Source organism: Hemitrygon akajei, chromosome 12, assembly GCF_048418815.1.
Source record: "Hemitrygon akajei chromosome 12, sHemAka1.3, whole genome shotgun sequence".
NCBI lineage: Eukaryota > Metazoa > Chordata > Chondrichthyes > Myliobatiformes > Dasyatidae > Hemitrygon > Hemitrygon akajei.
The window spans coordinates 4,910,910-4,937,779 of record NC_133135.1 but is presented as its reverse complement, the minus strand read 5'-3'; the positions used below and the strand labels follow the sequence as shown (position 1 = coordinate 4,937,779).

The 26,870-nt window shown below is 46.7% G+C and overlaps 1 protein-coding gene across 4 annotated transcripts in view; it reads right to left on the bottom strand.

Moving 5' to 3' along the window:
- LOC140736680 (uncharacterized) overlaps positions 1 to 26,870 on the bottom strand; it is a 493,430-nt gene that overhangs the window by 36,435 nt on the left and 430,125 nt on the right. For 3 of the 4 annotated variants that reach the window (XM_073062505.1, XM_073062507.1, XM_073062506.1), the window contains 3 exons: positions 15,742 to 15,804; positions 15,271 to 15,324; positions 8,565 to 8,600 (listed from right to left, as the gene is read on the bottom strand). In XM_073062505.1, the coding sequence (XP_072918606.1) occupies positions 8,565 to 8,600; positions 15,271 to 15,324; positions 15,742 to 15,804 (153 nt within the window). Of the gene's footprint in view, positions 1 to 8,564; positions 8,601 to 15,270; positions 15,325 to 15,741; positions 15,805 to 26,870 lie in introns of those variants that run through there. The other variant, XM_073062508.1, reaches the window with a different exon arrangement.

The following is a 26,870-nucleotide window of genomic DNA, read 5'->3' as shown; positions in this document are numbered from 1 at the left end:
TGAACCCGGACGTGGATGGGCTACAGTTGAACATCACGGAACACAGAACACGCTGAACCCGGACGTGGATGGGCTACAGTTGAACATCTCCGAACACAGAACACGTTGAACCCGGCGTGGATGGGCTACAGTTGAACATCTCCGAACACAGAACACGCTGAACCCGGACGTGGATGGGCTACAGTTGAACATCTCGGAACAGAGAACACGCTGAACCCGGACATGGATGGGCTACAGTTGAACATCTCCGAACAGAGAACACGTTGAACCCGGCGTGGATGGGCTACAGTTGAACATCTCCGAACACAGAACACGTTGAACCCGGCGTGGATGGGCTACAGTTGAACATCTCCGAACACAGAACACGCTGAACCCGGACGTGGATGGGCTACAGTTGAACATCTCGGAACAGAGAACACGCTGAACCCGGACGTGGATGGGCTACAGTTGAACATCTCCGAACACAGAACACGCTGAACCCGGACGTGGATGGGCTACAGTTGAACATCTCCGAACACAGAACACGCTGAACCCGGACGTGGATGGGCTACAGTTGAACATCTTCGAACAGAGAACACGCTGAACCCGGACGTGGATGGGCTACAGTTGAACATCTCGGAACAGAGAACACGCTGAACCCGGACGTGGATGGGCTACAGTTGAACATCTCCGAACAGAGAACACGCTGAACCCGGACGTGGATGGGCTACAGTTGAACATCTCCGAACAGAGAACACGCTGAACCCGGCGTGGATGGGCTACAGTTGAACATCTCCGAACAGAGAACACGCTGAACCCGGATGTGGATGGGCTACAGTTGAACATCTCCGAACACAGAACACGCTGAACCCGGCGTGGATGGGCTACAGTTGAACATCTCCGAACACAGAACACGCTGAACCCGGACGTGGATGGGCTACAGTTGAACATCTCCGAACACAGAACACGCTGAACCCGGACGTGGATGGGCTACAGTTGAACGACTCCGAACACAGAACACGCTGAACCCGGACGTGGATGGGCTACAGTTGAACATCTCCGAACAGAGAACACGCTGAACCCGGACGTGGATGGGCTACAGTTGAACATCTCTGAACAGAGAACACGCTGAACCCGGACGTGGATGGGCTACAGTTGAACATCTCCGAACAGAGAACACGCTGAACCCGGACGTGGATGGGCTACAGTTGAACATCACGGAACAGAGAACACGCTGAACCCGGATGTGGATGGGCTACAGTTGAACATCTCCGAACACAGAACACGCTGAACCCGGACGTGGATGGGCTACAGTTGAACAACTCCGAACAGAGAACACGCTGAACCCGGACGTGGATGGGCTACAGTTGAACATCTCCGAACAGAGAACACGCTGAACCCGGACGTGGATGGGCTACAGTTGAACGACTCCGAACACAGAACACGCTGAACCCGGACGTGGATGGGCTACAGTTGAACATCTCCGAACAGAGAACACGCTGAACCCGGACGTGGATGGGCTACAGTTGAACATCTCCGAACACAGAACACGCTGAACCCGGACGTGGAATGGCTACAGTTGAACAACTCTGAACACAGAACACGCTGAACCCGGACGTGGATGGGCTACAGTTGAACATCTCCGAACACAGAACACGCTGAACCCGGACGTGGATGGGCTACAGTTGAACATCTCCGAACACAGAACACGCTGAACCCGGACGTGGATGGGCTACAGTTGAACATCTCCGAACAGAGAACACGCTGAACCCGGACCTGGATGGGCTACAGTTGCAGATGTCTTCGGGCATCCACTTAGTGGCCTCTATGTTAGGTACAGGAGTGACTGTGTGGCCACTGACCAGATTTAATTGGCAGAGATTTTAAAGGGAAGCTTGTGAAAACTATTTCACCCAAAGGGTGTAGAATCCCCTGCCTCGTTTACCAGGTACCGAGGTGAGCACATGAGGAGCTCCTGACTGAAAGGCTGTGGATTGGGTGTTGGGACACAGTCCTGGCCTCTTTGCATGGAGAATTTTGTCCAACACGCATCCTTCCCTCAATGTCACAGCCATTTCCAAACAGACTCTCAGGTTTATTAATTTAGAGATACAGTGTGGACCAGGCTCTTCCAGCTCTTCGAGCTGTTCCACCCACCAACCACCAATTTAACCCCAGCCTCATCTCAGGACAGTTTACAATGATCAGTTAACCTGCTAACTGGTACATCTTGGACTGTGAGAGGATACCAGAGCTCCAAGAGGAAACCAACAAGTTCACTGGGAGGACTTACAAACTCGTTACAGTCGGTGACAGATTTGAACTCCAAACTCCGATGCCCTGAGCTGTAATAGCATCGTATTAACCATTACACTACCATGGTGCCCCAAGAAGGGACCACATTTCCTTCTGCACATGTGTGGCTGCCTTCAGAATGAACATTATTGGCTGGAACATGCTGTTGAATGTCTAGAGTTTGTGCAAAGTGTTCTGGGAACCCGATTATTAGTTTAGCTTAATTTAGAGATTTTATTATGCAGTGTCTCATTATACAGTGTCAGCAGGAGACATTTGTCGTAGAGTCATAGAAAAGTACTGCACAGAAACAGGCCCTTTGACCCATCTAGTGTGTGTCAATCCATTTCACTGCCTACTCCCGTCGACCTGCACCCAGCCAGTTGCCCTCCATACCCCTACTTCTCTTAAATGTTGTGCAGGCAGCTCGTTCCACACTCTCACCACCCTCTGAGTGAAGAAGTTTCCCCAAACTTTTCGCCTTTCACCCTTAACCTATGACCTCTAGTTGCAGTGCTACCGGACCGCAGTGGAAATTCATGTAGAGGTGTAAATTAATTCACTGGACTGTCAATTCACTTCATAATTCATTGACCTTTTACGTTTAGAGTCATAGAGACACCGAGCACAGAAGCAGGCCTTTTGGCCCCGCTCGTCCTTGCCATTTGTGACCTCACCAAAGACTCCAGCAAATTTCTACAGATGTACCATGGAGAGCATTCTGACGGGTTGCATCACTGTCTGGTATGGAGGGGCCACTGCACAGGATCGGGAAAAGCTGCGGCATGTTGTGAACTCAGTCAGCTCCATCATGGGCACAAGCCTCTCCAGCAGAGAGGACACCTTCAGAAGGCAGCATCCATCACTAAGGAACCTCATCTCCCAGGACATGCCCACTTCTCATTGCTACCATCAAGGAGAAGGTATAGGAGCCTGAAGGCACACACTTCAGGAACAGCTTCTTCCCCTCTGCCATAGATTTCTGAATGGACAATGAACCCATAAACTCTACCTCACTATTTTTGCACTATTTATTTTATTTATGTTTCTTATTGTAAATTATTATTTTGCAGTGTACTGCTGCTACAAAACAACAAATTTCATGACCTATGTCAGTGATAAAAAACCTGCTCCTGATTGTGACTCCATTTAGTCTCATCAGCCTGTGTATGGCTCACGTATGGCTCACAGCAGGCATACAGGAGCAGGAAGTTAGTGTAAAGGCTAGCAAAACACTGTTGTAGTGCCAGCAGCATGGGTTTAATTCCAGCTGCATTCTGTAAGGAGTTTGTACGTTCTCCCTGTGACCACGTGGGTCTCCCCCAAGAGTTCCGGTTTCCTCCCACATCCTAAAGGCATGAGGATCGGTGGGTTAATTGGCCGCTGGAAATTGTCCCCAGTGTGTGGATCTGGAATAGGAACTGGAATTGGTTAATTATTGTCACATGTACAGAGGGACAGTGAAAAGCTTGTCTCGCATATCGTTCATACAGATCATTTCGGTCATCATCATCATTATGTGCCGTGTCGTATGACGTGAGTGATCATGCTCTTCACCATGACTGTTCTTGTAAAGAAGAAGTCAATGGCAAACCACTTCTGTAGAGACATTTGCCAAGAACAATCATGGTCATGGAAAAACCATGATCGTCTACATCATACAACATGGCACACAATGAACGAATGATACAAGATTATGAGGCTGTCAAGCAGGAGTAAATCAAGGCAACTGGGCTTGCTGTGTTATCTAGAAGATGTTCTGCCACTCATCCAAAAGGCTTCTTCAGTTCTGATCCATGGTGGGTAGTTTTCCGGTTTGTAAACTCAGTTCAAAGGTATAGCAATCACATGAGGGCCGTTACGAATCATAGAAGTAATGCGAGTGCCGCTAGTCTAATCTTTGCATGAAGGGGGGTGTGAACTGTTGTGGAGATGCCAGGGAAGGGATGTTAGGATTGTATTGTAAGTAGCTGATAGATGGTGTCGTAACCCTCCCCCTCTGTTCAGGGATGGGTTTTCCAGTTTGACAAAGATGGCCTTTTTAACCCCTCTTTGAAATCACCTGTCCTCCCTGTCCAAAATATACATTGTTATCATCAGAGGAGTGTCTCTTGAATTGAATTGAATTGACTTTACTTCTTACATCCTTCACATAAATGAGGAGTAAAAATCTTCACGTTACATCTCCATCTAAATGTGCAATGTGCAATCATAGTAATCTATAATAATTTAAAATAAATAGAACTGTCAATGTAACATAGAATACACTCAAATCAGTGTGAGTTAATCAGCCTGATGGCCTCGTGGAAGAAGCTGTGCTGGCATTTATGCTGCGGTACCGCTTCCCGGATGGTAGCCACTGGAATAGATTGTGGTTGGGGGTCGTTGGTCCCCAATGACCCTTTGGGCCCGTTTTACACACTTGTCTTTGTAAGTGTCCTTAATCATGGGAAGTTCACAACTACAGATGCACTGGGCTGTCCGCACAACTCTCTGCAGAATCCTACGATTAACGGAGGTACAGTTCCCATACCAGGCAGTGATGCAGCCAGTCAGGATGCTCTCAATTGTGCCCCTGTAGAAATTTCTTAGGATTTTGGGACCCATACTAAACTTCCTCAACTGTCCACATACATTGTATCACCTGGGAAGACAAGGTTACCAACAAGAGCAGGCACCACCTCCATGTTCACCTTCCTCAATCAGTATTCGCAGGCTAGGCCACAACCTGCGCATGGCAGGTGGGCGCATAGCAAAAGACCTTCTCTTTGGGGAGCTGGAGTTTGAAAGGAGGCCAACAGGAAGACCCCAGCTGCCCTACAAGGTCACCTGCAAGCGCGACCTCAAGGCCCTAGGTATTGGCACCAACACATGGCAGTCACTCGCCTCAGACAAGCGCGCCTGGAATCAGGAGGTGAAAAAGGGTCTCTTGAGATACAGGACTACTCTGATGCAGCAAGCAGAGGGTAAGAGAGCCTGTGAGAGATAAGAGATAAGAGGAGATAAGAGAAGAGATAAAAGAGATAAGTGATAATAGATAAGATATGAGATAAGAGATAAGAGATCTATGCCCAAGACGTAAGAGCTGCCTCAGCGTTCTGCTGTACAGTGTGGCAAGGACTGTCACTCCACAGTCCCAGCAGATACTGCTTAACCTAGTCCACCGGAGGCACAAACCCGCGATCCCCTGGGATCAACAGCTGCCTATAATGGTAGGATCCTTGGAGTGGGTGAGCTTCTGAGTGTGCTTCTAGCTTTGAAAAACACGGGGATTTGGTGTTTGCTGAAAATCCTTCTCGGCTTCTCTGAAACTCCAGTTACGTATGGGATGACTATGTTTTTCCATCTGCTTTGCTCTTTGTTAAACTGGAAAACCCATCCCTGAACAGAGGGGGTGGGGTACAACACCACCTATCAGCTGCTTACAAAACATCTCTCCCCGGCATCTCCACAACAGCTCACACCTCCATTCATGCAAAGTTAAGACGAATAACACTCTCATTAACTCTGACTCCTAACAACCCCCAGGTGATTGCCATACCTTTGAACAACTCACAGAGTTTATAAACCAGAAAACTACCCAGCATGGATTAGAACTGAAGAAGCCTTTTGGATGAGTGGCAAACGTCTCCTAGATAGCACAGCAAGTCCAGTTGCCTTGATTTATCACTGTTTGATATACTATGACTGAGAACCTTCATAGACAAGATTATGAGGTGTATAGATAGGGCAAATTCCAGCAGGCTTTTTCCACTGAGGTTGGGTGAGACTATAAATAGAGGTCATAGGTTAAGGGTGAAAGGTGAAAGGTTAAAGGGGACCTGAGGGGTTTCCCTGGTTTCCTTGGATCTCACACCTCATTACTTTCTGAATGAGCCTCGCATGGGGAACCGAACTGCTAGTCGAAGTGATAGACATAGTTTCAAATGTAACACTTAAGAGGAGTTTGGATAAGTACATGGCTGGAAGAGGATTGGGGGAATATGGTCTGGGGAAAAGGTACATGGGACTCGACAGAAGATCAGATCAACATGGACTAGATGGGTTGAAGGGCCTATTTCAGAGCTGTGGTGCTCTATAACTCAAAGTTTCTATGACTGTAGAAAGATAACTTCCCGATGTCTTCACAGAATGTTCAGAGCATTAATTAAAGACACTTGCTGAGTTTACTTTGACTAACAATTGCTTCCTAGGACCAGATGGGTGACAGGCTGGGGTCTAGGGAAGTGCAGAGCTGCCTGATGCAGTTCCCAGATGTAAGGTCTAGAGCGATCAACAATGAATCCCTAGAACGTCACTCTATCAAAACTCCAGCAGAAAGTTCAACAGGAAAGGTTATTATTTTAACTTCTATTGAACCCTGTATCTTCAAACTTTAGTCAAGGACCATGCTATGAAGAGGTGTGGACAATCTACCTTCAGTTTTGGTCACTCAGAGAGCTGTGCTTCAGCTGGAGAGGGTGCCAAAAAGGGGCATAGATGTGGTGAATGGTAGACTTTTCCCCAGGGTGGGGGAGTCCAAAACTCATGGGTGTGGTTTTAGGATGAGAGGGGCAAGATTTAAAAGAGAACTGAGGGGCAACTTTTTCACACAGAGGGCAATGAGTATATGGAACAAACTGCCAAAGAAAGTGATTGAAGCAGATACAATAGTGAAATTTAAGAAGCACTTTGATAGGTACGTGGAAGGACAGAGCTTGGAAGTATATGAGGCCGTGTCCTGGGCCCAACATATTGATGCAGTTACAAAAAGGCACAACAGTGGCTATATTTCATCAGGAGTTTGAAGCGAGTTGGTCTGTCACCAAAAACACTCACAAATTTCTACAGATGTACCGTGGAGAGCATTCTAACTGGCTGCACCACCATCTGGTATGGAGGGGTGGGGGCACTGCACAGGATTGAAATAAGCTGCAGAGAGTTGTGAACACAGTCAGCTCCATCATGGGAACCAGCTTCCCCAGCACCCAGGACAGCTTCATGGAGCAATGCCTCAAAAGGGCAGCATCGATCATTAAGGACCCCTATCAGCCAGGACATTCTCTCTTCTCATTGTTACCATCAGAAAGGAGCTACAGGAGTCTGAAGGCACACACTCAACAATTCGTCCCCATCACCATCCGATTTCTGAATGGACAGTGTACACTACCGCACTGTTTTTTCTCTTTTTACACTACTTATTTAATTTAACTTAAAATACATATATATACACACACTTCTTACTGTAATTTACAGTTTTTATTATATGTATTGCAAAGGGCTGCTGCTGCATAATGACCAATTTCACGACATACGCCAGTGATATTAAACCTGATTCTGATAAGGGTCAAATGCAGGAAATTGGGACCAGCTGAGTAGACACCATGGTCGGCATGAACAGGTAGGGCCGAAGAGCCTGTATCTGTGTGTGGTGAACTACATATACCTGTCTGGACACGCCCTCCCCCCTGCTGACTGCTCCTGTGGCTCCTCCCACAGACCGTGGCTACTCCCACGGACCCTGGTATAAAGGCGATTGGAGGAACTGCCCCGGCCTCAGTCTCCAGGATGTAGTGTGGTGGTCACTTGCTGCTTGTTCTTTCTTCCAGCCAATAAAAGCCTATATATCGCCTCACATCTCCGAGAGTTATTGATGGTGCATCACTGTGCTACATTGTTCAATGCCTCTGTAACAATCTAGAGTCTGGGGTGACACCAGTGGTCAGGATTGACCCAGGTCCTCCAGAGCCACAGGACAGAAGTTTTATCAGTTACAGCTGTTTTCCATAGCTCCCTTGTCTGCAGGCAACTCCCTGCAGAGGCTACAATGCATTTATTGTCAGGTCAAAGTTCGAAGTACATTTATTACCAAAGTACGTGTACTACATACAACCTTGACATTTGTCTTCTTGCAGGCAGCCACAAAACCAAGAACCACTAAGAGCCAAAGAAACACGAGCCAATAGAATTCAAAGGTCAAGTAAAGGGGTAGCCAATCAGGACCAAGGAAAATGAACTAGGCAGTGGGGAGGGGGCTTTATAAATGCAAGCATTTCCAGAGAGAAACACCAACAACTGTGCACTGAGGATGTCACCTCGATTGGTGATAGCGTCTGCAAGCTAATTACCAAGCTCAGCAAACACAACAAGATCAAATAATAAATCCTATTAAAAAATCACACACACTGTCAGATAGCCAATGTGTTCAAAATGTGTCAGCCTTTCAGCACCTCAGTCTATCATAATATTCATTTGTTTCCAGAAAACTGTACTGGTGTGAGTCAGTGTGCAATTGTAAATAAGGTCTTTACCAGTCCGCCTCTGCTTCCCTTTACGCCTTTGGGACCCTGTGGGGGAAAATATAAAAAATAAGAGCTAAATTGAAAGTCATTTTAACTGGAACGTGAGACACATAGAACTGAGAACATAGACCAGTATGACAGTGGAACAGGCTATTCAGCCCATCATGTTTGTGTTGACTATGATGCCAAATTAAATTAAATTTATAAACCTACAAGATTCTGCAGATGCTGGGAATCCAGAGCAACACACACAAAATGCTGGAGGAACTAAGCAGGTCAGGCAGAATGCAGGGGGGTGGTGGAATAAAGAGTCTATTTTTTGGCCAGGATACTTCATCAGGACTGGAAAGGAAGGGGGAAGATGCCAGAATAAGGAAGTGGGGGGAGATGGAGGAGGACAGTACAAAATGGCAGATCGTTAAGGGGGAATGAAATAGAGACTGGGAGGTGGATGGGTGGAAGAGTGTAATAGAGACTGGGAGGTGGATGGGTGGAAGGGTGTAATAGAGACTGGGAGGTGGATGGGTGGAAGAGTGTAATAGAGACTGGGATGTGAATGGGTGGAAGAGTGTAATAGAGACTGGGAGGTGGATGGGTGGAAGAGTATAATAGAGACTGGGAGGTGGATGGGTGGAAGAGTGTAATAGAGACTGGGAGGTGGATGGATGGAAGAGTGTAATAGAGACTGGGAGGTGGAATGGTGGAAGAGTGTAATAGAGTGGGAGCTGGATGGGAGGAAGAGTGTAATAGAGACTGGGAGGTAGATGTGTGGAAGAGTGTAATAGAGACTGGGAGGTAGATGTGTGGAAGAGTGTAATAGAGACTGGGAGGTGGACGGGTGGAAGAGTGTAATAGAGACTGGGAGGTGGATGGGTGGAAGGGTGTAATAGAGACTGGGAGGTGGATGGGTGGAAGAGTGTAATAGAGACTGGGAGGTGGATGGGTGGAAGAGTGTAATAGAGACTGGGAGGTGGATGGGTGGAAGGGTGTAATAGAGACTGGGAGGTGGATGGGTGGAAGAGTGTAATAGAGACTGGGATGTGGATGGGTGGAAGAGTGTAATAGAGACTGGGAGGTGGATGGGTGGAAGAGTATAATAGAGACTGGGAGGTGGATGGGTGGAAGAGTGTAATAGAGACTGGGAGGTGGAATGGTGAAAGAGTGTAATAGAGACTGGGAGGTAGAGGTGTGGAAGAGTGTAATAGAGACTGAGAGGTGGATGTGTGGAAGAGTGTAATAGAGACTGGGAGGTGGATGGGTGGAAGAGTGTAATAGAGACTGGGAGGTGGATGGGTGGAAGAGTATAATAGAGACTGGGAGGTGGATGTGTGGAAGAGTGAAATAGAGACTGGGAAGTTGACGGGTGGAAGAGTGTAATAGAGACTGGGAGGTGGATGGGTGGAAGAGTGTAATAGAGACTGGGAGGTGGATGGGAGGAAGAGTGTAATAGAGACTGGGAGGTGGATGGGAGGAAGATTGTAATAGAGATTGGGAGGTGGATGGGTGGAAGAGTGTAATAGAGACTGTGAGGTGGATGGGTGGAAGAGTGTAATAGAGACTGGGAGGTGGAATGGTGGAAGAGTGTAATAGAGACTGGGAGGTGGACGGGTGGAAGAGTGTAATAGAGACTGGGAGGTGGATGGGTGGAAGAGTGTAATAGAGACTGGGAGGTGGATGTGTGGAAGAGTATAATAGAGACTGGGAGGTGGATGGGTGGAAGAGTGTAATAGAGACTGGGAGGTGGATGGATGGAAGAGTGTAATAGAGACTGGGAGGTGGATGGGTGGAAGAGTGTAATAGAGACTGGGAGGTGGAATGGTGGAAGAGTGTAATAGAGACTGGGAGCTGGATGGGAGGAAGAGTGTAATAGAGACTGGGAGGTAGATGTGTGGAAGAGTGTAATAGAGACTGGGAGGTAGATGTGTGGAAGAGTGTAATAGAGACTGGGAGGTGGACGGGTGGAAGAGTGTAATAGAGACTGGGAGGTGGATGGGTGGAAGGGTGTAATAGAGACTGGGAGGTGGATGGGTGGAAGAGTGTAATAGAGACTGGGAGGTGGATGGGTGGAAGAGTGTAATAGAGACTGGGAGGTGGATGGGTGGAAGGGTGTAATAGAGACTGGGAGGTGGATGGGTGGAAGTGTAATAGAGACTGGGATGTGGATGGGTGGAAGAGTGTAATAGAGACTGGGAGGTGGATGGGTGGAAGAGTATAATAGAGACTGGGAGGTGGATGGGTGGAAGAGTGTAATAGAGACTGGGAGGTGGAATGGTGGAAGAGTGTAATAGAGACTGGGAGGTAGAGGTGTGGAAGAGTGTAATAGAGACTGAGAGGTGGATGTGTGGAAGAGTGTAATAGAGACTGGGAGGTGGACGGGTGGAAGAGTGTAATAGAGACTGGGAGGTGGATGGGTGGAAGAGTGTAATAGAGACTGGGAGGTGGATGGGTGGAAGAGTATAATAGAGACTGGGAGGTGGATGTGTGGAAGAGTGAAATAGAGACTGGGAAGTGGACGGGTGGAAGAGTGTAATAGAGACTGGGAGGTGGATGGGTGGAAGAGTATAATAGAGACTGGGAGGTGGATGTGTGGAAGAGTGTAATAGAGACTGGGAGGTGGACAGGTGGAAGAGTGTAATAGAGACTGGGAGGTGGATGGGTGGATGGGTTGAAGAGTGTAATAGAGACTGGGAGGTGGATGGGTGGAAGAGTATAATAGAGACTGGGAGGTGGATGTGTGGAAGAGTGTAATAGAGACTGGGAGGTGGATGGGTGGAAGAGTGTAATAGAGACTGGGAGGTGGAATGGTGGAAGAGTGTAATAGAGACTGGGAGGTAGATGGGTGGAAGAGTGTAATAGAGACTGGGAGGTGGATGTGTGGAAGAGTGTAATAGAGACTGGGAGGTGGATGGGTGGAAGAGTGTAATAGAGACTGGGAGGTGGATGGGTGGAAGAGTGTAATAGAGACTGGGAGGTGGATGGGTGGAAGAGTGTAATAGAGACTGGGAGGTGGATGTGTGGAAGAGTGTAATAGAGACTGGGAGCTGGATGTGTGGAAGAGTGTAATAGAGACTGGGAGGTGGATGGGTGGAAGAGTGTAATAGAGACTGGGAGGTGGAATGGTGGAAGAGTGTAATAGAGACTGGGAGCTGGATGGGTGAAAGAGTGTAATAGAGACTGGGAGGTGGATGGGTGGAAGAGTGTAATAGAGACTGGGAGGTGGATGTGTGGAAGAGTGTAATAGAGACTGGGAAGTGGATGGGTGGAAGAGTGTCGTAGAGACTGGGAGGAGGATGTGTGGAAGAGTGTAATAGAGACTGGGAGGTAGATGTGTGGAAGAGTGTAATAGAGACTGAGAGGTAGATGTGTGGAAGAGTGTAATAGAGTGGGAGGTGGACGGGTGGAAGAGTGTAATAGAGACTGGGAGGTGGATGGGTGGAAGTGTGTAATAGAGACTGGGAGGTGGATGGGTGGAAGGGTGTAATAGAGACTGGGAGGTGGATGGGTGGAAGGGTGTAATAGAGACTGGGAAGTGGATGGGTGGAAGAGTGTAATAGAGACTGGGAGGTGGATGGGTGGAAGAGTGTAAGAGAGACTGGGAGGTGGATGGGTGGAAGGGTGTAATAGAGACTGGGAGGTGGATGGGTGGAAGAGTGTAATAGAGACTGGGATGTGGATGGGTGGAAGAGTGTAATAGAGACTGGGAGGTGGATGGGTGGAAGAGTGTAATAGAGACTGGGAGGTGGATGGGTGGAAGAGTGTAATAGAGACTGGGAGGTGGAATGGTGGAAGAGTGTAATAGAGACTGGGAGGTGGAATGGTGGAAGAGTGTAATAGAGACTGGGAGCTGGATGGGAGGAAGAGTGTAATAGAGACTGGGAGGTAGATGTGTGGAAGAGTGTAATAGAGACTGGGAGGTAGATGTGTGGAAGAGTGTAATAGAGACTGGGAGGTGGACGGGTGGAAGAGTGTAATAGAGACTGGGAGGTGGATGGGTGGAAGGGTGTAATAGAGACTGGGAGGTGGATGGGTGGAAGAGTGTAATAGAGACTGGGAGGTGGATGGGTGGAAGAGTGTAATAGAGACTGGGAGGTGGATGGGTGGAAGGGTGTAATAGAGACTGGGAGGTGGATGGGTGGAAGAGTGTAATAGAGACTGGGATGTGGATGGGTGGAAGAGTGTAATAGAGACTGGGAGGTGGATGGGTGGAAGAGTATAATAGAGACTGGGAGGTGGATGGGTGGAAGAGTGTAATAGAGACTGGGAGGTGGAATGGTGAAAGAGTGTAATAGAGACTGGGAGGTAGAGGTGTGGAAGAGTGTAATAGAGACTGAGAGGTGGATGTGTGGAAGAGTGTAATAGAGACTGGGAGGTGGATGGGTGGAAGAGTGTAATAGAGACTGGGAGGTGGATGGGTGGAAGAGTATAATAGAGACTGGGAGGTGGATGTGTGGAAGAGTGAAATAGAGACTGGGAAGTTGACGGGTGGAAGAGTGTAATAGAGACTGGGAGGTGGATGGGTGGAAGAGTGTAATAGAGACTGGGAGGTGGATGGGAGGAAGAGTGTAATAGAGACTGGGAGGTGGATGGGAGGAAGATTGTAATAGAGATTGGGAGGTGGATGGGTGGAAGAGTGTAATAGAGACTGTGAGGTGGATGGGTGGAAGAGTGTAATAGAGACTGGGAGGTGGAATGGTGGAAGAGTGTAATAGAGACTGGGAGGTGGACGGGTGGAAGAGTGTAATAGAGACTGGGAGGTGGATGGGTGGAAGAGTGTAATAGAGACTGGGAGGTGGATGTGTGGAAGAGTATAATAGAGACTGGGAGGTGGATGGGTGGAAGAGTGTAATAGAGACTGGGAGGTGGATGGATGGAAGAGTGTAATAGAGACTGGGAGGTGGATGGGTGGAAGAGTGTAATAGAGACTGGGAGGTGGAATGGTGGAAGAGTGTAATAGAGACTGGGAGCTGGATGGGAGGAAGAGTGTAATAGAGACTGGGAGGTAGATGTGTGGAAGAGTGTAATAGAGACTGGGAGGTAAATGTGTGGAAGAGTGTAATAGAGACTAGGAGGTGGACGGGTGGAAGAGTGTAATAGAGACTGGGAGGTGGATGGGTGGAAGGGTGTAATAGAGACTGGGAGGTGGATGGGTGGAAGAGTGTAATAGAGACTGGGAGGTGGATGGGTGGAAGAGTGTAATAGAGACTGGGAGGTGGATGGGTGGAAGGGTGTAATAGAGACTGGGAGGTGGATGGGTGGAAGTGTAATAGAGACTGGGATGTGGATGGGTGGAAGAGTGTAATAGAGACTGGGAGGTGGATGGGTGGAAGAGTATAATAGAGACTGGGAGGTGGATGGGTGGAAGAGTGTAATAGAGACTGGGAGGTGGAATGGTGGAAGAGTGTAATAGAGACTGGGAGGTAGATGTGTGGAAGAGTGTAATAGAGACTGAGAGGTGGATGGGTGGAAGAGTGTAATTGAGACTGGGAGGTAGATGGGTGGACGAGTGTAATAGAGACTGGGAGGTGGATGTGTGGAAGAGTGTAATAGAGACTGGGAGGTAGATGTGTGGAAGAGTGTAATAGAGACTGGGAGTTGGATGGGTGGAAGAGTGTAATAGAGACTGGGAGTTGGATGGGTGGAAGAGTGTAATAGAGACTGGGAGGTGGATGGGTGAAAGAGGTGAAGGGCTGAAAAAAGAATCTGGCAGAAGATGACAGTGGACCATGAGAGAAAGGGAAGGAGAAGGGGAACTGGGGGGGGGTGGGTTGGGGGGTAAGGAGAAGAGAAGGGGTGAGAGGGGAACCAGATGAGGAAAAGAAAATGAGAGAAGGGGGAGAGGGGAAGTTTGATAACTTAATATTCATGCCATCAGGTTGGAGGCTATCCAGACTGAATATGAGGAATGCTTGCTGAAATTAAATTTATCTGCCTGCACATTATCGTGGTCATGTGCCTGTCCATACGCCTCTAAAACACCACTGTTGTATCCGCCTCCACCACCCCACCCCACTTTGTGTCAAAAAACTTACCCTACACATCTCCTTTAAACTTTCTACCCCCCTCACCTTTAAGTTATGCTTCTGGTACTTGATATTTCTACCCTAGGAAATAGACTCTGATTATCTACCCTTTATATGCCTCTCATAATTCTAGAAACTTCTATTAGGTCACACCCCTCCCCAGCCTCCAGTGCTCCAGAGAAAACAACGCCAATTTATTTATTTAGCCATATGGCGTGGAGTGCGCCCTTCTGACCTTTCGAACCTGAAACCCCACAACCCCGATTAACCCTAACCTAATCACAGGGCAACTTGCAAAGACCAATTAACCTGATTATGTCTTTTGACTGTGGGAGGAAACCAGAGCACCGGAGAAAACCCACACAGTCGGAATGAAGGACATATAGACTCCTTACAGTGGACCTGAGCACTAACAGTGTTGCACTAATCACTGAGCTACCCTGCTGCCCAATCTGCAAATTCCCATCACGAAGAAACTGTGATCACTGCTCCCTCCTGAAACTTTGATCACCTGACCAGGTTTGCTGCCCAGTACAAGGTCATGTGCTCTCCATTCCAGGGAACATCCTGGTGAGCCACATTTAGCTGACGTGTAGTAAGATCGGTGTGGGAGGTGATGCCAATGCCATGTCTGGCTGACGTGTAGTAAGGTCGACGTGGGAGGTGATGCCGAAGTTGTTTTCATGGATACTTACAGGTTTCCCAGCCGGACCAGTGATTCCAGTTGGTCCTATCAGTCCAGGATTTCCCTGTTCACAACAGAAAAGAAATCAGCATTAACATAAGAACATAAACCGATTGCACAGGCTCGCAACACAAACCCATGGACACAGGTATGAAGTGGAAGCAAGAACTGGCCACTTGGGACATCCTGTCTGTGCCAGGTTTATGAGTTCACAGCTGCTCTGCTCACATTCCCAGTATCTCACTCCAGGCGAATTGACGGGAATTGGAGGGAATAACAGGCAGTGTATAAATGGGCAGTTGATGGTTAGCATGGACTTGGTGGCCGGAAGGGGCTGTTTCCGTACTCTGTTACAGTATATTGTGCTTGGTGCTACTGACGGTGGGCACAGAGCTACATTCACTGTAAAACAACTCAGCTGGGTGGGTGACAGGTGACCTGACACAACAGAAGCTTCAAACATGCCAAGAAGTTTACTTACAAACATTCCCGTCGGGCCCTTGGGACCACGAATTCCTTTAAAACCGACCTCTCCAACTGGACCCTGTCAAAAGCAACACACAGTGTGGGTTCCCATCTGATACACACTGTTGTGACTGTCCACTCGGTCAGCTCTCGCTCTGTTACGCAGCCACACGCCCACAGCTGTCCACGTCGCGTGCCTTCCGTAAAGCTGTCAGCTCTTTGGTCGTGTGAGGCAGAGGCTGTGGTTATTGGGATTCTCTCTCCCATCAGGCAGAAGATACAAAAACCTGAAAGCACGTACCACCAGGCTCAAGGATAGCTTCTACCCCACTGTTATCAGACTCCTGAATAGTCCCCGATTATGACAAAATGGACTCCTGGCCTCACAATTGACCTTGTTATGGGGTCACACCTTATTGTCTAGCTGAACTATACTTTCTTTTTAACTGCAGTACTTAATTCTGCATTCTGTTATTATTTTACCTTGTTCTACCTCAATGCATTGTGTAATTGATTTTGAGATACAGCAAGGAACAGACCCTCCCAGCCCAACGAGATGCACCCTGCAGCAACCCACCTATTTAAATCTCACCTATTCACAGGGCAATTTACAATGACCAATTAACCTACTAACATAGAAAACATAGAAAACCTACAGTACAGTACAGGCCCTTTGGCTCCCGATGCTGTGCCGAACATGCCCTTACCTTAGAAATTACCTAGGCTTACCCGTAGCCCTCTATTTTATTTTTCTGAGCACCATGTATCTGTCCAGGAGTCTCTTAAAAGACCCTATCGTATCTGCCTACACCACCATCACCGGCAGCCCATTCCATGCACTCACCACTCTCAGTGTAAAAAACTTACCCCTGATATCTCCTCTGTACCTGCTTCCAAGCACCTTAAAACTGTGCCCTCTCGTGTTGCCATTTCAGCCCTGAGGAAAAGCCTCTGACTATCCACACGATCAATGCCTCTCATCATCTTATACACCTCTATCGGGTCACCTCTCATCTTCTGTCGCTCCAAGGAGAAAAGGCCGAGTTCACTCAACCTATTCTCATAAGGCTTGCTACCCAATCCAGGCAACATCCTTGTAAATCTCCTCTGCACCCTTTCGATGGTTTCCACATCCTTCCTGTAGTGAGGTGACCAGAACTGCGCACAGTACTCCAAGTGAGTCTGACCAGGGTCCTATATAGATGCAACATTACCTCTCAGTTCCTAAACTTAATCCCATGATTGATGAAGACCAATGCATCGTACGCCTTCTTAACCATAGAGTCAACCTGCATGAGCGTCCTATGAACTCGGACCCTAGGATCCCTCTGAACCTCCACACAGCCAAGAGTCTTACCATTAATACTATATTCTGCCATTATATTTGACCTACCAAAATGAACCACCTCACACTTATCTGGGTTGAACTCCATCTGCCACTTCTCAGCCCAGTTTTAAATCCTATCAATGTCTCACTGCAACCACTGACAACCCTCCACACTATCCACAACACCCCCAACCTTTGTGTCATCAGCAAATTTACTAACCCATCCCTCCACTTCCTCATCCAGGCCATTTATAAAAATGACAAAGAGAAGGGGTCCCAGAACAGATCCCTGAGGCACACCACTAGTCACCAACCTCCATGTAGAATATGACCCATATACAATCACTCTTTGCCTTCTGTGGGCAAGCCAATTCTGGATCCACAAAGCAATGTCCCCTTGGATCCCATGCCTCCTTACTTTCTCAATAAGCCTTGCATGGGGTACCTTATCAAATGCCTTGCTGAAATCCATATACACTACATCTACTGCTCTACCTTCATTAATGTGTTTAGTTACATCCTCAAAAAATTCAATCAGGCTTGTAAGGTATGACCTGCCTTTGACAAAGCCATGCTGACCATTCCTAATCATATTATACTTCTCCAAATGTTCATAAATCCTGCCTCTCAGGATTTTCTCCATCAACGTACCAACCACTGAAGTAAGACTCACTGGTCTATAATTTCTTGGGCTATCTCTACTCCCTTTCTTGAATAAGGGAACAACATCTGCGACTATCCAATCCTCTGGAACCTCTCCCGTCCTCTTTGATGATGCAAAGATCATCGCCAGAGGCTCAGCAGTTTCCTCCCTCATCTCCCACAGTAGCCTAGGGTGCATCTCGCCCAGTCCTGGTGACTTATCCAACTTGATGCTTTCCAAAAGTTCCAGCACATCCCCCTTTTTAATATATATATGCTCAAGCTTTACAGTCTGCTTAAGTCATCCCTACATTCACCAAGATCCTTTTCCATACTGAATACTGAAGTAAAGTACTCATTAAGTACCTCTGCTAGCAACCCCAGTTCCGTACACACTTTTCCTCTGTCACACTTGATTGGTCCTATCCTCTCACGTCTTATCCTCTTGCTCTTCAAATACTTGTAGAATGCCTTGGAGTTTTCCTTAATCCTGTCTACCAAGGCCTTCTCATGGCCCCTTCTGGCTCTCCTAATGTCATTCTTCAGCTCCTTCCTGCTAGCTTTATGACATTCTAGATCTCGATCATTACCAAGTTTTTTGAACTTTTCGCAAGCTCTTCTTTTCTTTTGACTAGATTTACAGCAGCCTTTGTACACCATGGTTCCTGTACCCTACCATCCTTTCCCTGTCTCATTAGAATACACCTATGCAGAACTCCACACAAATATCCTCTGACCATTTGCCACATTTCTTCCATACATTTCTCTGAGAATATCTGTTCCCAATTTATGCTTGCAAGTTCCTGCTTGATAGCCTCATATTTCCCCTTACTCCAATTAAATGCTGTCCTAACTTGTCTGTTCCTATTCTTCTCCAATACTATGTTAAAGGATATAGATTGTGATCACTATCTCCAAAATGCTCTCCCACTGAGAGATCTGACAGCAGATCAGGTTCATTTCCCAAAACCAGATCTAGTATAGCCTCTCCCCTTGTAGGCTTATCTACATGTTGTGTCAAGAAATCTTCCTGAACACACCTAACAAACTCCACCCCATCTAAACCCCGTGCTCTAGGGAGATGCCAATCAATATTTGGGAAATTAAAATCTCCCAGCATGACAACATAACTGGTACGTCTTTGGACTGTGGGAGGAAACTGGAGCACTCAGTGGAAACCCGCGTGATGACAAGAAGAATGTATAGTCGGTGCTGGAATTGAACTTGGACATTCCAAGCTGTAATAAAATCATGATAACTGCTACGTTATTGTGGTAGGTAATGAATTCACCTGTATGAACAGTATACAAGACATGCTTTTTGCCATATCTTGGTACATGTAACAACAATAAACCAGGGTGATTAGGACACTCGCACAGTGATACACTGGGTAGAGCCGCTGCCTTGCGGGCTCCAGAAACTCGGGTTTGATCTTGACCTCTGGCGCTGTCTGTGTGGAGTTTGCACGTTTTCTCTGTGTCAGTGTAGGTTTCCCCCAGGTACTCTGGTTCTTCCAACATCCCAACGGCACTGTAGATTGTGCCAGTGTGCGGGTGAGGGGTGGAATCTGGGGGGAACGTGCGGAGAATGAGTCCGTGCTGACCCTCAGCCACCCATTGACACCAATCCTACACTAATCCCATTTCATTCATTCTCCCCACATGCCAAAAGGCCTGTTCTGTTCTGTCTGACTCCAAGGGATCTCTCACAATGGAGATGAGGAGAATATTTTTCTCAGGACTCATGGGAACCTGATTCTGAGCCAAAGGGGAGCAGATAGAGACAGCGGGATCTGCATTCTGGGCACGTCTAATGGGGCTGTTCCCAGGTTGTAGGAGCAAAACCTCATATTCTGTCTGGGAAGCCTCCAACTGGCATGAACATTGATTTCCCCTCCCCTTCCTTTTCTTCTACTCCCCACACTCTTACCTTTCTCTTCACTTGCCTATCACCTCCCCTTAGACTCCCTCCTCCTTCTCTTTCTCCATGGTCCACTCTCCTCTCCTATCAGACTCCCCCTTCTCGAGCCCTTTAACTTTTCCACCCCTATCACCTTCTAGCTTCTAGTGATGGTCGAGGGGGAAGAGGAATTGACCCCCATGCGGTGTGATGTGTTCAGGTCACTCTGGGAGTGACCGTAGGGATTTGGCCTATATGGTGAGTCTCCTAAAGGTGAGCTTGGCCCAAGGCTCTAGGGTGTCTAAGGCTCAGTGAGCAATCTGAACACCAGAAGTTTTGAGAGGAGGGGATTTCACTCAGATCCACTGACCACAAAGCAACAAGAGGTGCTACAGTGAAACAACCAATCGGTATTTGGGACTGATTACCAAAGCAGGTTAACGGAAGGCAGGGGTCGTCGTCCGAGTGGACAGAGTCAGAGTGGTGATCTCGAGGCTTCAGTCAGAGAAAGCAAAGGAAAGAAAAGCTCCAGGTGAAGTTTTTTTTCTCCTTCCCTTCTTTATATCTGCTCAGCTAGGACAGTAGAGACGCCAGGCAGGATAGTTGCCTGCTCCTCTTGTGGGATGTGGGAGGGCAGGGAGAACTCCAGTATCCCTGACAACTTCCACTGCGAGGTATATCCAGCTGCAGCTTTCAACAAACCACGTGAGGAGTTGGAGCTGGAACTGGATGAACTCTGGATCATTCGGGAGGCTGAAGGGCTGATAGATCAGACATACAGAGAGGTAGTTACACCCAAGGTGCAGGACACAGAAAACTGGGTGACAGTCAGGAGGGGAAAGGGATAAAGGAGCCAGTGGAGAGTACCCCTCTGGCCATCCCCCTCAACAACAGGTAAACCACTTTGGATACTGACAGGGAGGTTGACCTAACAGAGGAAAGTCACAGTGGTGGGGTATCTGTCACTGAGTCTGTGTCTGCGACTCAGAAGGGAAGCGGGAAAAGAGGCACGCTGTGGTGATAGGGATTCGTTAATTAGGGGAACAGACAGGAGGTTCTGTGGGTGAGAACAAGATTCCCAGTTGGGTGCCAGGGTCCGGGATATCTCAGGCCAAATTCTTAGCATTCTTAAGTGGGAGGGTGAACAGCCAGGAGTCGTAGTCCATGCAGGTATCGATGGCATGGGTAGGATGAGTGACAAGTTTCTGCATAGGGAGTTCAGGCAGTAGGGTGCTAAGTTAAAGGGCAGGACCTCTGAGGTTGTGATCTCAGGATTGCTACTCGTGTTATGTGCTAGTGAGGGCAGAACTAGGAAGATTATACAGTTTACTATGTGGCTAAGGAGTTGGTGTAGGAGGGAGGGCATATAATTTTTGGATCATTGGGCTCTCTTCCAGGGAAATTGAAACCCGTACAGAAGGGACAATTTGTACCTGAACTAGAGGGGGACTAATATCGTAGCAGGAGGGTTTGTTAATGTTGCACAGTGGGGTTTAAACTAGAGTTGCAGGGGGATGGGAACCAGAGTGCCAGAACAGTTAGTGGAGAGGTTGTGGAGGCAGATGTTGGTAAGACCTCAGACAAAGTTAGAAATTAAAAGGTTGAGCATGGTGTGATTAGTGGCCTCAATGCATATATTTCAATGCAAGAAGTATCATAGGAAAGGTGGATGATAGTACTGAAGATGAGGTGGCTGGTTTACAAACAGAGGCAGCGTCTTGTGAGAACAGGTTGTTGATACGGCAAAATTGCAATCAACAGGAGATGCAATGTAGAAGGCGGATAAACTCGAAAAGTGTGAACACAGGACTGAAGGTGTTGTATCTGAATGCAGGCAGTATACAGAATAAGGTAGATGGCCTGTATTGTGCTGTAGGTTTTCTATATTTCTAACTTGTAGCACAGTTGCAGACTGGCAGGTATGATGTAGTAAGCATCACTGAATCATGATTGAAAGAAGATTATAAATGGGAGTTTAATGGCCAAGGATATACATTGTATTGAAAAAAGAGGCAGGGAGGCAGAGGAGGTGGCGTTGCTCTGTCGGTAAAAACTGAAATCAAATTATCAGAAAGAAGTGACGTAGGATCGGAAGGTGTTGAATCATTCTGGATAAAACTAAAGAACTGCAAGGGTAAAAAGACCCTGATGGGAGTTGTATACAGACCATAAACAGTAGTAAGGATGTGGTCTACAAATTACAACACGTAATAGAAAATGTATGCCAAAAGGGCAATGATAGAATAGTTATGAGGGACTTCAATATGGAGGTAGGTTGGGAAAATAAGGTTGGTGCTGGATTCCAGGAGGGGGCATTTCTAAAGTGCCTATGAGAGGGCTTTTTAGAGCAGCTCGTGGTTGAGTCCATTAGGGGGTCAGATATTTTGGATTGGTTGTTGTGCAATGATTCAGGATCAGTTCCTGAGGATTGGAAAATGGCTAATGTTATCCCACTTTTTAAGAAAGGAGGGAGGGAGAAAACAGGGAACTATCGACCTGTCAGCCTAACATCAGTAGTGGGGAAGATGAAATAGTGGCATATCTAGATAGCAGTGATAGGATTGGGCCGAGCCAGCATGGATTTACCAAGGGTAAATCATGCTTGACTAATCTATTGGGAGTTTTTCGAGGATGTAACCAGGAAGTTAGACAAGGGAGATCCAGTGGATGTAGTGTACCTCGATTTTCAGAAGGCATTTGATAAGGTCCCACATAGGAGATTGGTGGGTAAAATCAAAGCTCATGGCATTGGGGGGAAGACATTGACATGGATAGGAAACTGGTTGGCAGATAGAAAGCAAAGGGTAGCGGTGAATGGGTCTTTCTCGGAATGGCAGGTGGTGACTAGTGGGGTGCCACAGGGCTCGGTATTGGGACCACAACTGTTTACGATTTACGTCAACGATTTAGATGAAGGCATTGAGAATAACATCAGAAAGTTTGCTGATGATACTAAGCTGGGTGGCAGTGTGACATCTGATGAGGATGTTAGGAGAATTCAGGGTGACTTGGATAGGCTGGGTGAGTGGGCAGATACTTGGCAGATGACGTTTAATGTGAATAAGTGAGGTTATCCACTTTGGGAGTAAGAACAGGAAGGCAGATTATTATCTGATCGGTGTAAAGTTAGGTAAGGGAGAAATACAAAGAGATCTAGGAGTCCTTGTTCATCAGTCACTGAAGGTGAATGAGCAAGTGCAGCAGGCAGTGAAGAAGGCTAATGGAATGTTGGCCTTTATTACAAAGGGAATTGAGTACAAGAGCAAGGAAATCCTCTTGCATTTGTACAGGGCACTGGTGAGACCACACCTGGAGTATTGTGTACAGTTTTGATCTCCAGGGTTAAGGAAGGACATCCTGGCTGTAGAGGAAGTGCAGCGTAGATTCACGAGGTTAATTCCTGGGATGTCCGGACTGTCTTACGCAGAGAGGTTAGAGAGACTGGGCTTGTACACACTGGAATTAAGGAGATTGAGAGGGGATCTGATTGCAACATATAAGATTATTAAGGGATTGGACAAGATAGAGGCAGGAAATATGTTCCAGATGCTGGGAGAGTCCAGTACCAGAGGGCATGGTTTGAGAATAAGGGGTAGGTCATTTAGGACAGAGTTAAGGAAAAACTTCTTCTCCCAGAGAGTTGTGGGTGTCTGGAATGCACTGCCTCGGAAGGCAGTGGAGGCCAGTTCTCTGGATGCTTTCAAGAAGGAGCTAGATAGGTATCTTATGGATAGGGGAATCAAGGGATATGGGGACAAGGCAGGAACCGGGTATTGATAGTAGAAGATCAGCCATGATCTGAAAATGGCGGTGCAGGCTTGAAGGGCCGAATGGTCTACTTCTGCACCTATTGTCTATTGTCTATTGTAAAAAAACCATTAGGGGAAACTGATCATAATATGGTCACATTCACCCTGAAATTTGAGAAAGAGAAGATAAAGTCAGATGTATCAGTATTACAGTAGAGTACAGGGAGTTACAGAGGAGTCGGACAGAATTGATTGGAAAGGAACACTGGCAGGGATGATGGCACAGCAGCAATGGCTGGAATTTATGAAAGCAATTTGGAAAGCACAGGATATATACATTCTAAAAGAAAGATGACACAACCATGGCTAACAAGAAAACTCAAAAAATAGTGGGAAGTTGGAAGATTTGGAAGTTTTTAAAAGCCAACAGAAGGCAATTAAAAAATTCATTAAGAAGATAAAGATGGGATACAAAAGTAAGTTACCTAATAATATTAAAGAGGACACCAAAAGTTTCTCCAGATACATGAAGTGTAAGATGGGTGACAGTGGATATTGGACCATTAGAAAATGATGCTGAAGATATAGTAAGAGGGGACAAGGAAATGTCGAACAAACTGAATAGTATTTTGCATCAGTCTTCTTTGTAGAAGACACTAGTAGTGTGGTGGAAATTTCAGATGTCAGGGGGTCATGAAATGAGTGAAGTTACCATTACTAGAGAGAAAGTTCTTGGAAAATTGAAAAGTCTGAAGCTAGATAAGTTACCTGGACTATCCCAGAGTTTGATAGAAGTGGCTGAAGAGATTGTGAAGGTATGATTTTTCAAAAATCATTATATTCTGGAATGGTTCCGGAAAAGTGAAAAATTGCAAATGTCACTCCACCCTTCAAGAAGGTAGAGAGGCAGAAGAAAGGAAACTATAGTCTGTGGTGGCCAGTGCTATCATGTTTGCTGTTGTGTGCTGGGGCAGCAGGCTGAGGGTAGCAGATACCAACAGAATCAACAAACTCATTCGTAAGGCCAGTGATGTTGTGGGGGTGGAACTGGACTCTCTGACGGTGGTGTCTGAAAAGAGGATGCTGTCCAAGTTGCATGCCATCTTGGACAATGACTCCCATCCACTCCATAATGTACTGGTTAGGCACAGGAGTACATTCAGCCAGAGACTCATTCTACTGAGATGTAACACTGAGCATCGTAGGAAGTCATTCCTACCTGTGGCCATTAAACTTTACAACTCCTCCCTCAGAGTGTCAGACACCCTGAGCCAATAGGCTGGTCCTGGACTTATTTCCACTTGGCATGATTAACTTATTATTTAATTATTTATGATTTTATTATTGCTATATTTCTTCATTATTCTTGGTGCGGCTGTAATGAAACCCAATTTCCCTCAGGATCAATAAAGTATGTCTGTCTGTCTGACCTCAGTGGTGGGGAAGATGTTGGAGTCGCTTATTAACGATAAGGTCTCAGGGTACTTGGAGGCAGATGATAAAATATGCACGGTGTCCTCAAGGGAAAATCTTGCCTGACAGATCAATTGGAATTCTTTGAAGAAATAGCAAGCAGGATAGACAAAGGAGTATCAAGGGATTTTGTGTACTTGGACAAGATGCCACACATGAAGCTGCTTAACAAGCTACGATACAATTGATTACAAGCTGTAATACAATCCATGCTATTAGAGGGAAGATTCTAGCATGGTTAAAGCAGTGGCTGATTGGCAGGAGGCAAAGACTGGGAATAAAGAGAGCCTTTTCTGGTTGGCTGCTGGTGACTAGTGGTGTTCCACAGGGATCTGTGTTGGGACTGACTCTTTTTATATTAAATGTCAATGATTTCAATGATTGGATTGATGGCTTTGCAGATGATATGAACATAGATGGAGGGGCAGGTAATTTTAAGGAAGTAGAGAGGTTACAGAAGGATTTAGATTAGGAGAATGGGGACAGAAATGGCAGATGGAATACTGTGTTGGGAAGTGTATGGTCACACACTTTTGTAGAAGAAATGAAAGGGTCAATTATTTTCTAAATGGAGAGAAAATATACAAAAAAAATGTGAGGCAAAGGGACTTGGGTGTCCTTGTGCAGGATTCCTTGAAGGTTAACTTGCAGGTTGAGCCTGTGGTGAGGAAGGCTAACACAATGCTAGCATTCATTCCAAGAGGACTAGATTATGTTGAGACTTTGTAAAGTGCTAGTGAAGTTTCACTTGGAATATTGTGGGCAGTTCTGGGCCCCTTATCTTAGAAAAGACGTGTTGAAACTGGAGAGGGTTCAAAGGAGTTTAACGAAAAAAATTCCAGGATTGAATGGCTTGTCATATGAAGAGCTCTGGGCCTTTATTCAGTAATATTTAGAAGAATGATGGGTGACCTCATTGAAACCTATTGAATTGTGAGAGGCCTTGATCGAGTGGATGTGGAGAGGATGTCTCCTATGATGGGAGATTCACAGAGGACACAACCTCAGAGTGGAGAGGCATCCTTTTAGAATGGAGATGAGGAGGAATTTGTTTTTGCCAGAGAGTGGTGAATTTGTGAAATTCTTTCCCACAGGCAGTTGTGGAGGCCAAGTCTTATGTATATTTAAGGCAGAGGTTGATAGATTCTTGGTTGGGCAGGGCACGAAGTGATATGGGGAGAAGGCAGGAGATTGGGGCACTTAGGAAAATTGGAACTGGCAGAGCAGATTCAATGGGTCCAATGGCGTCATTCTGCTCCTGTATTTTATGGTCTTATGGTGTCTGGCCCATATGGAGGGCAGTGGGTGGTAGAGGGACAAATCCTCCAAGTATATATCCCAGGCAGAATTGGCTCACGTTGTAGAGTTGGGCTTGGGACCTGATGTGGATTGGAAGGTCAGGAGGCAAAGGACTGGGTTGGTTAGTGATGGTTGTCCATGTGTTACGTACCCGTGACACGTGACAGTGGTACCCTTGTCACGTGACTGGGGTTGAAGTTATACTGGACATGAGGTAATGGTTTTGTGATGGTGGAGTGATGTCATTTTCCCGCCAGTAGAGGTCATGTGACAGGTTTTTTCTACAGGGTATAAAAGGGAGACCCACCCTGTCAGGTGGGGCAGTTCGTGGCAGGATTTGCCAAAATGACTTCATATCACTGTGTGATTTAATGTGATGACGCAGTTTAGTTAAAAATGAAGTTTTATATAATGCCTAAAGTTTAAAAGGTCAGAGCCAACGGTTTCTTTGCTAAGGGAGAGTGAAGTTTGGAAAATGGAGATCGAGGAAAATCGATTTTCGATGGATTGACTTCGACCTTGTGTGATCCTCATTCGGAAGGATTTCGTTTACTATTCTCATGATAGTCTCCGCTGGAAAAAAGCGGGAGATTGAGAATATTGTGGAAGGAAGGTCAGTCACTTTAAGTTGTTATATTTAATAAAATTCGACGTGGGAGTTCGACGCTGGGAATCGAAGGACATCGACGTGGAAGAGAATTTACATCGTTTTAAAAAGTCTCTCCTTTTAAAAGTACCGTGAGCTTTTGAACTGTC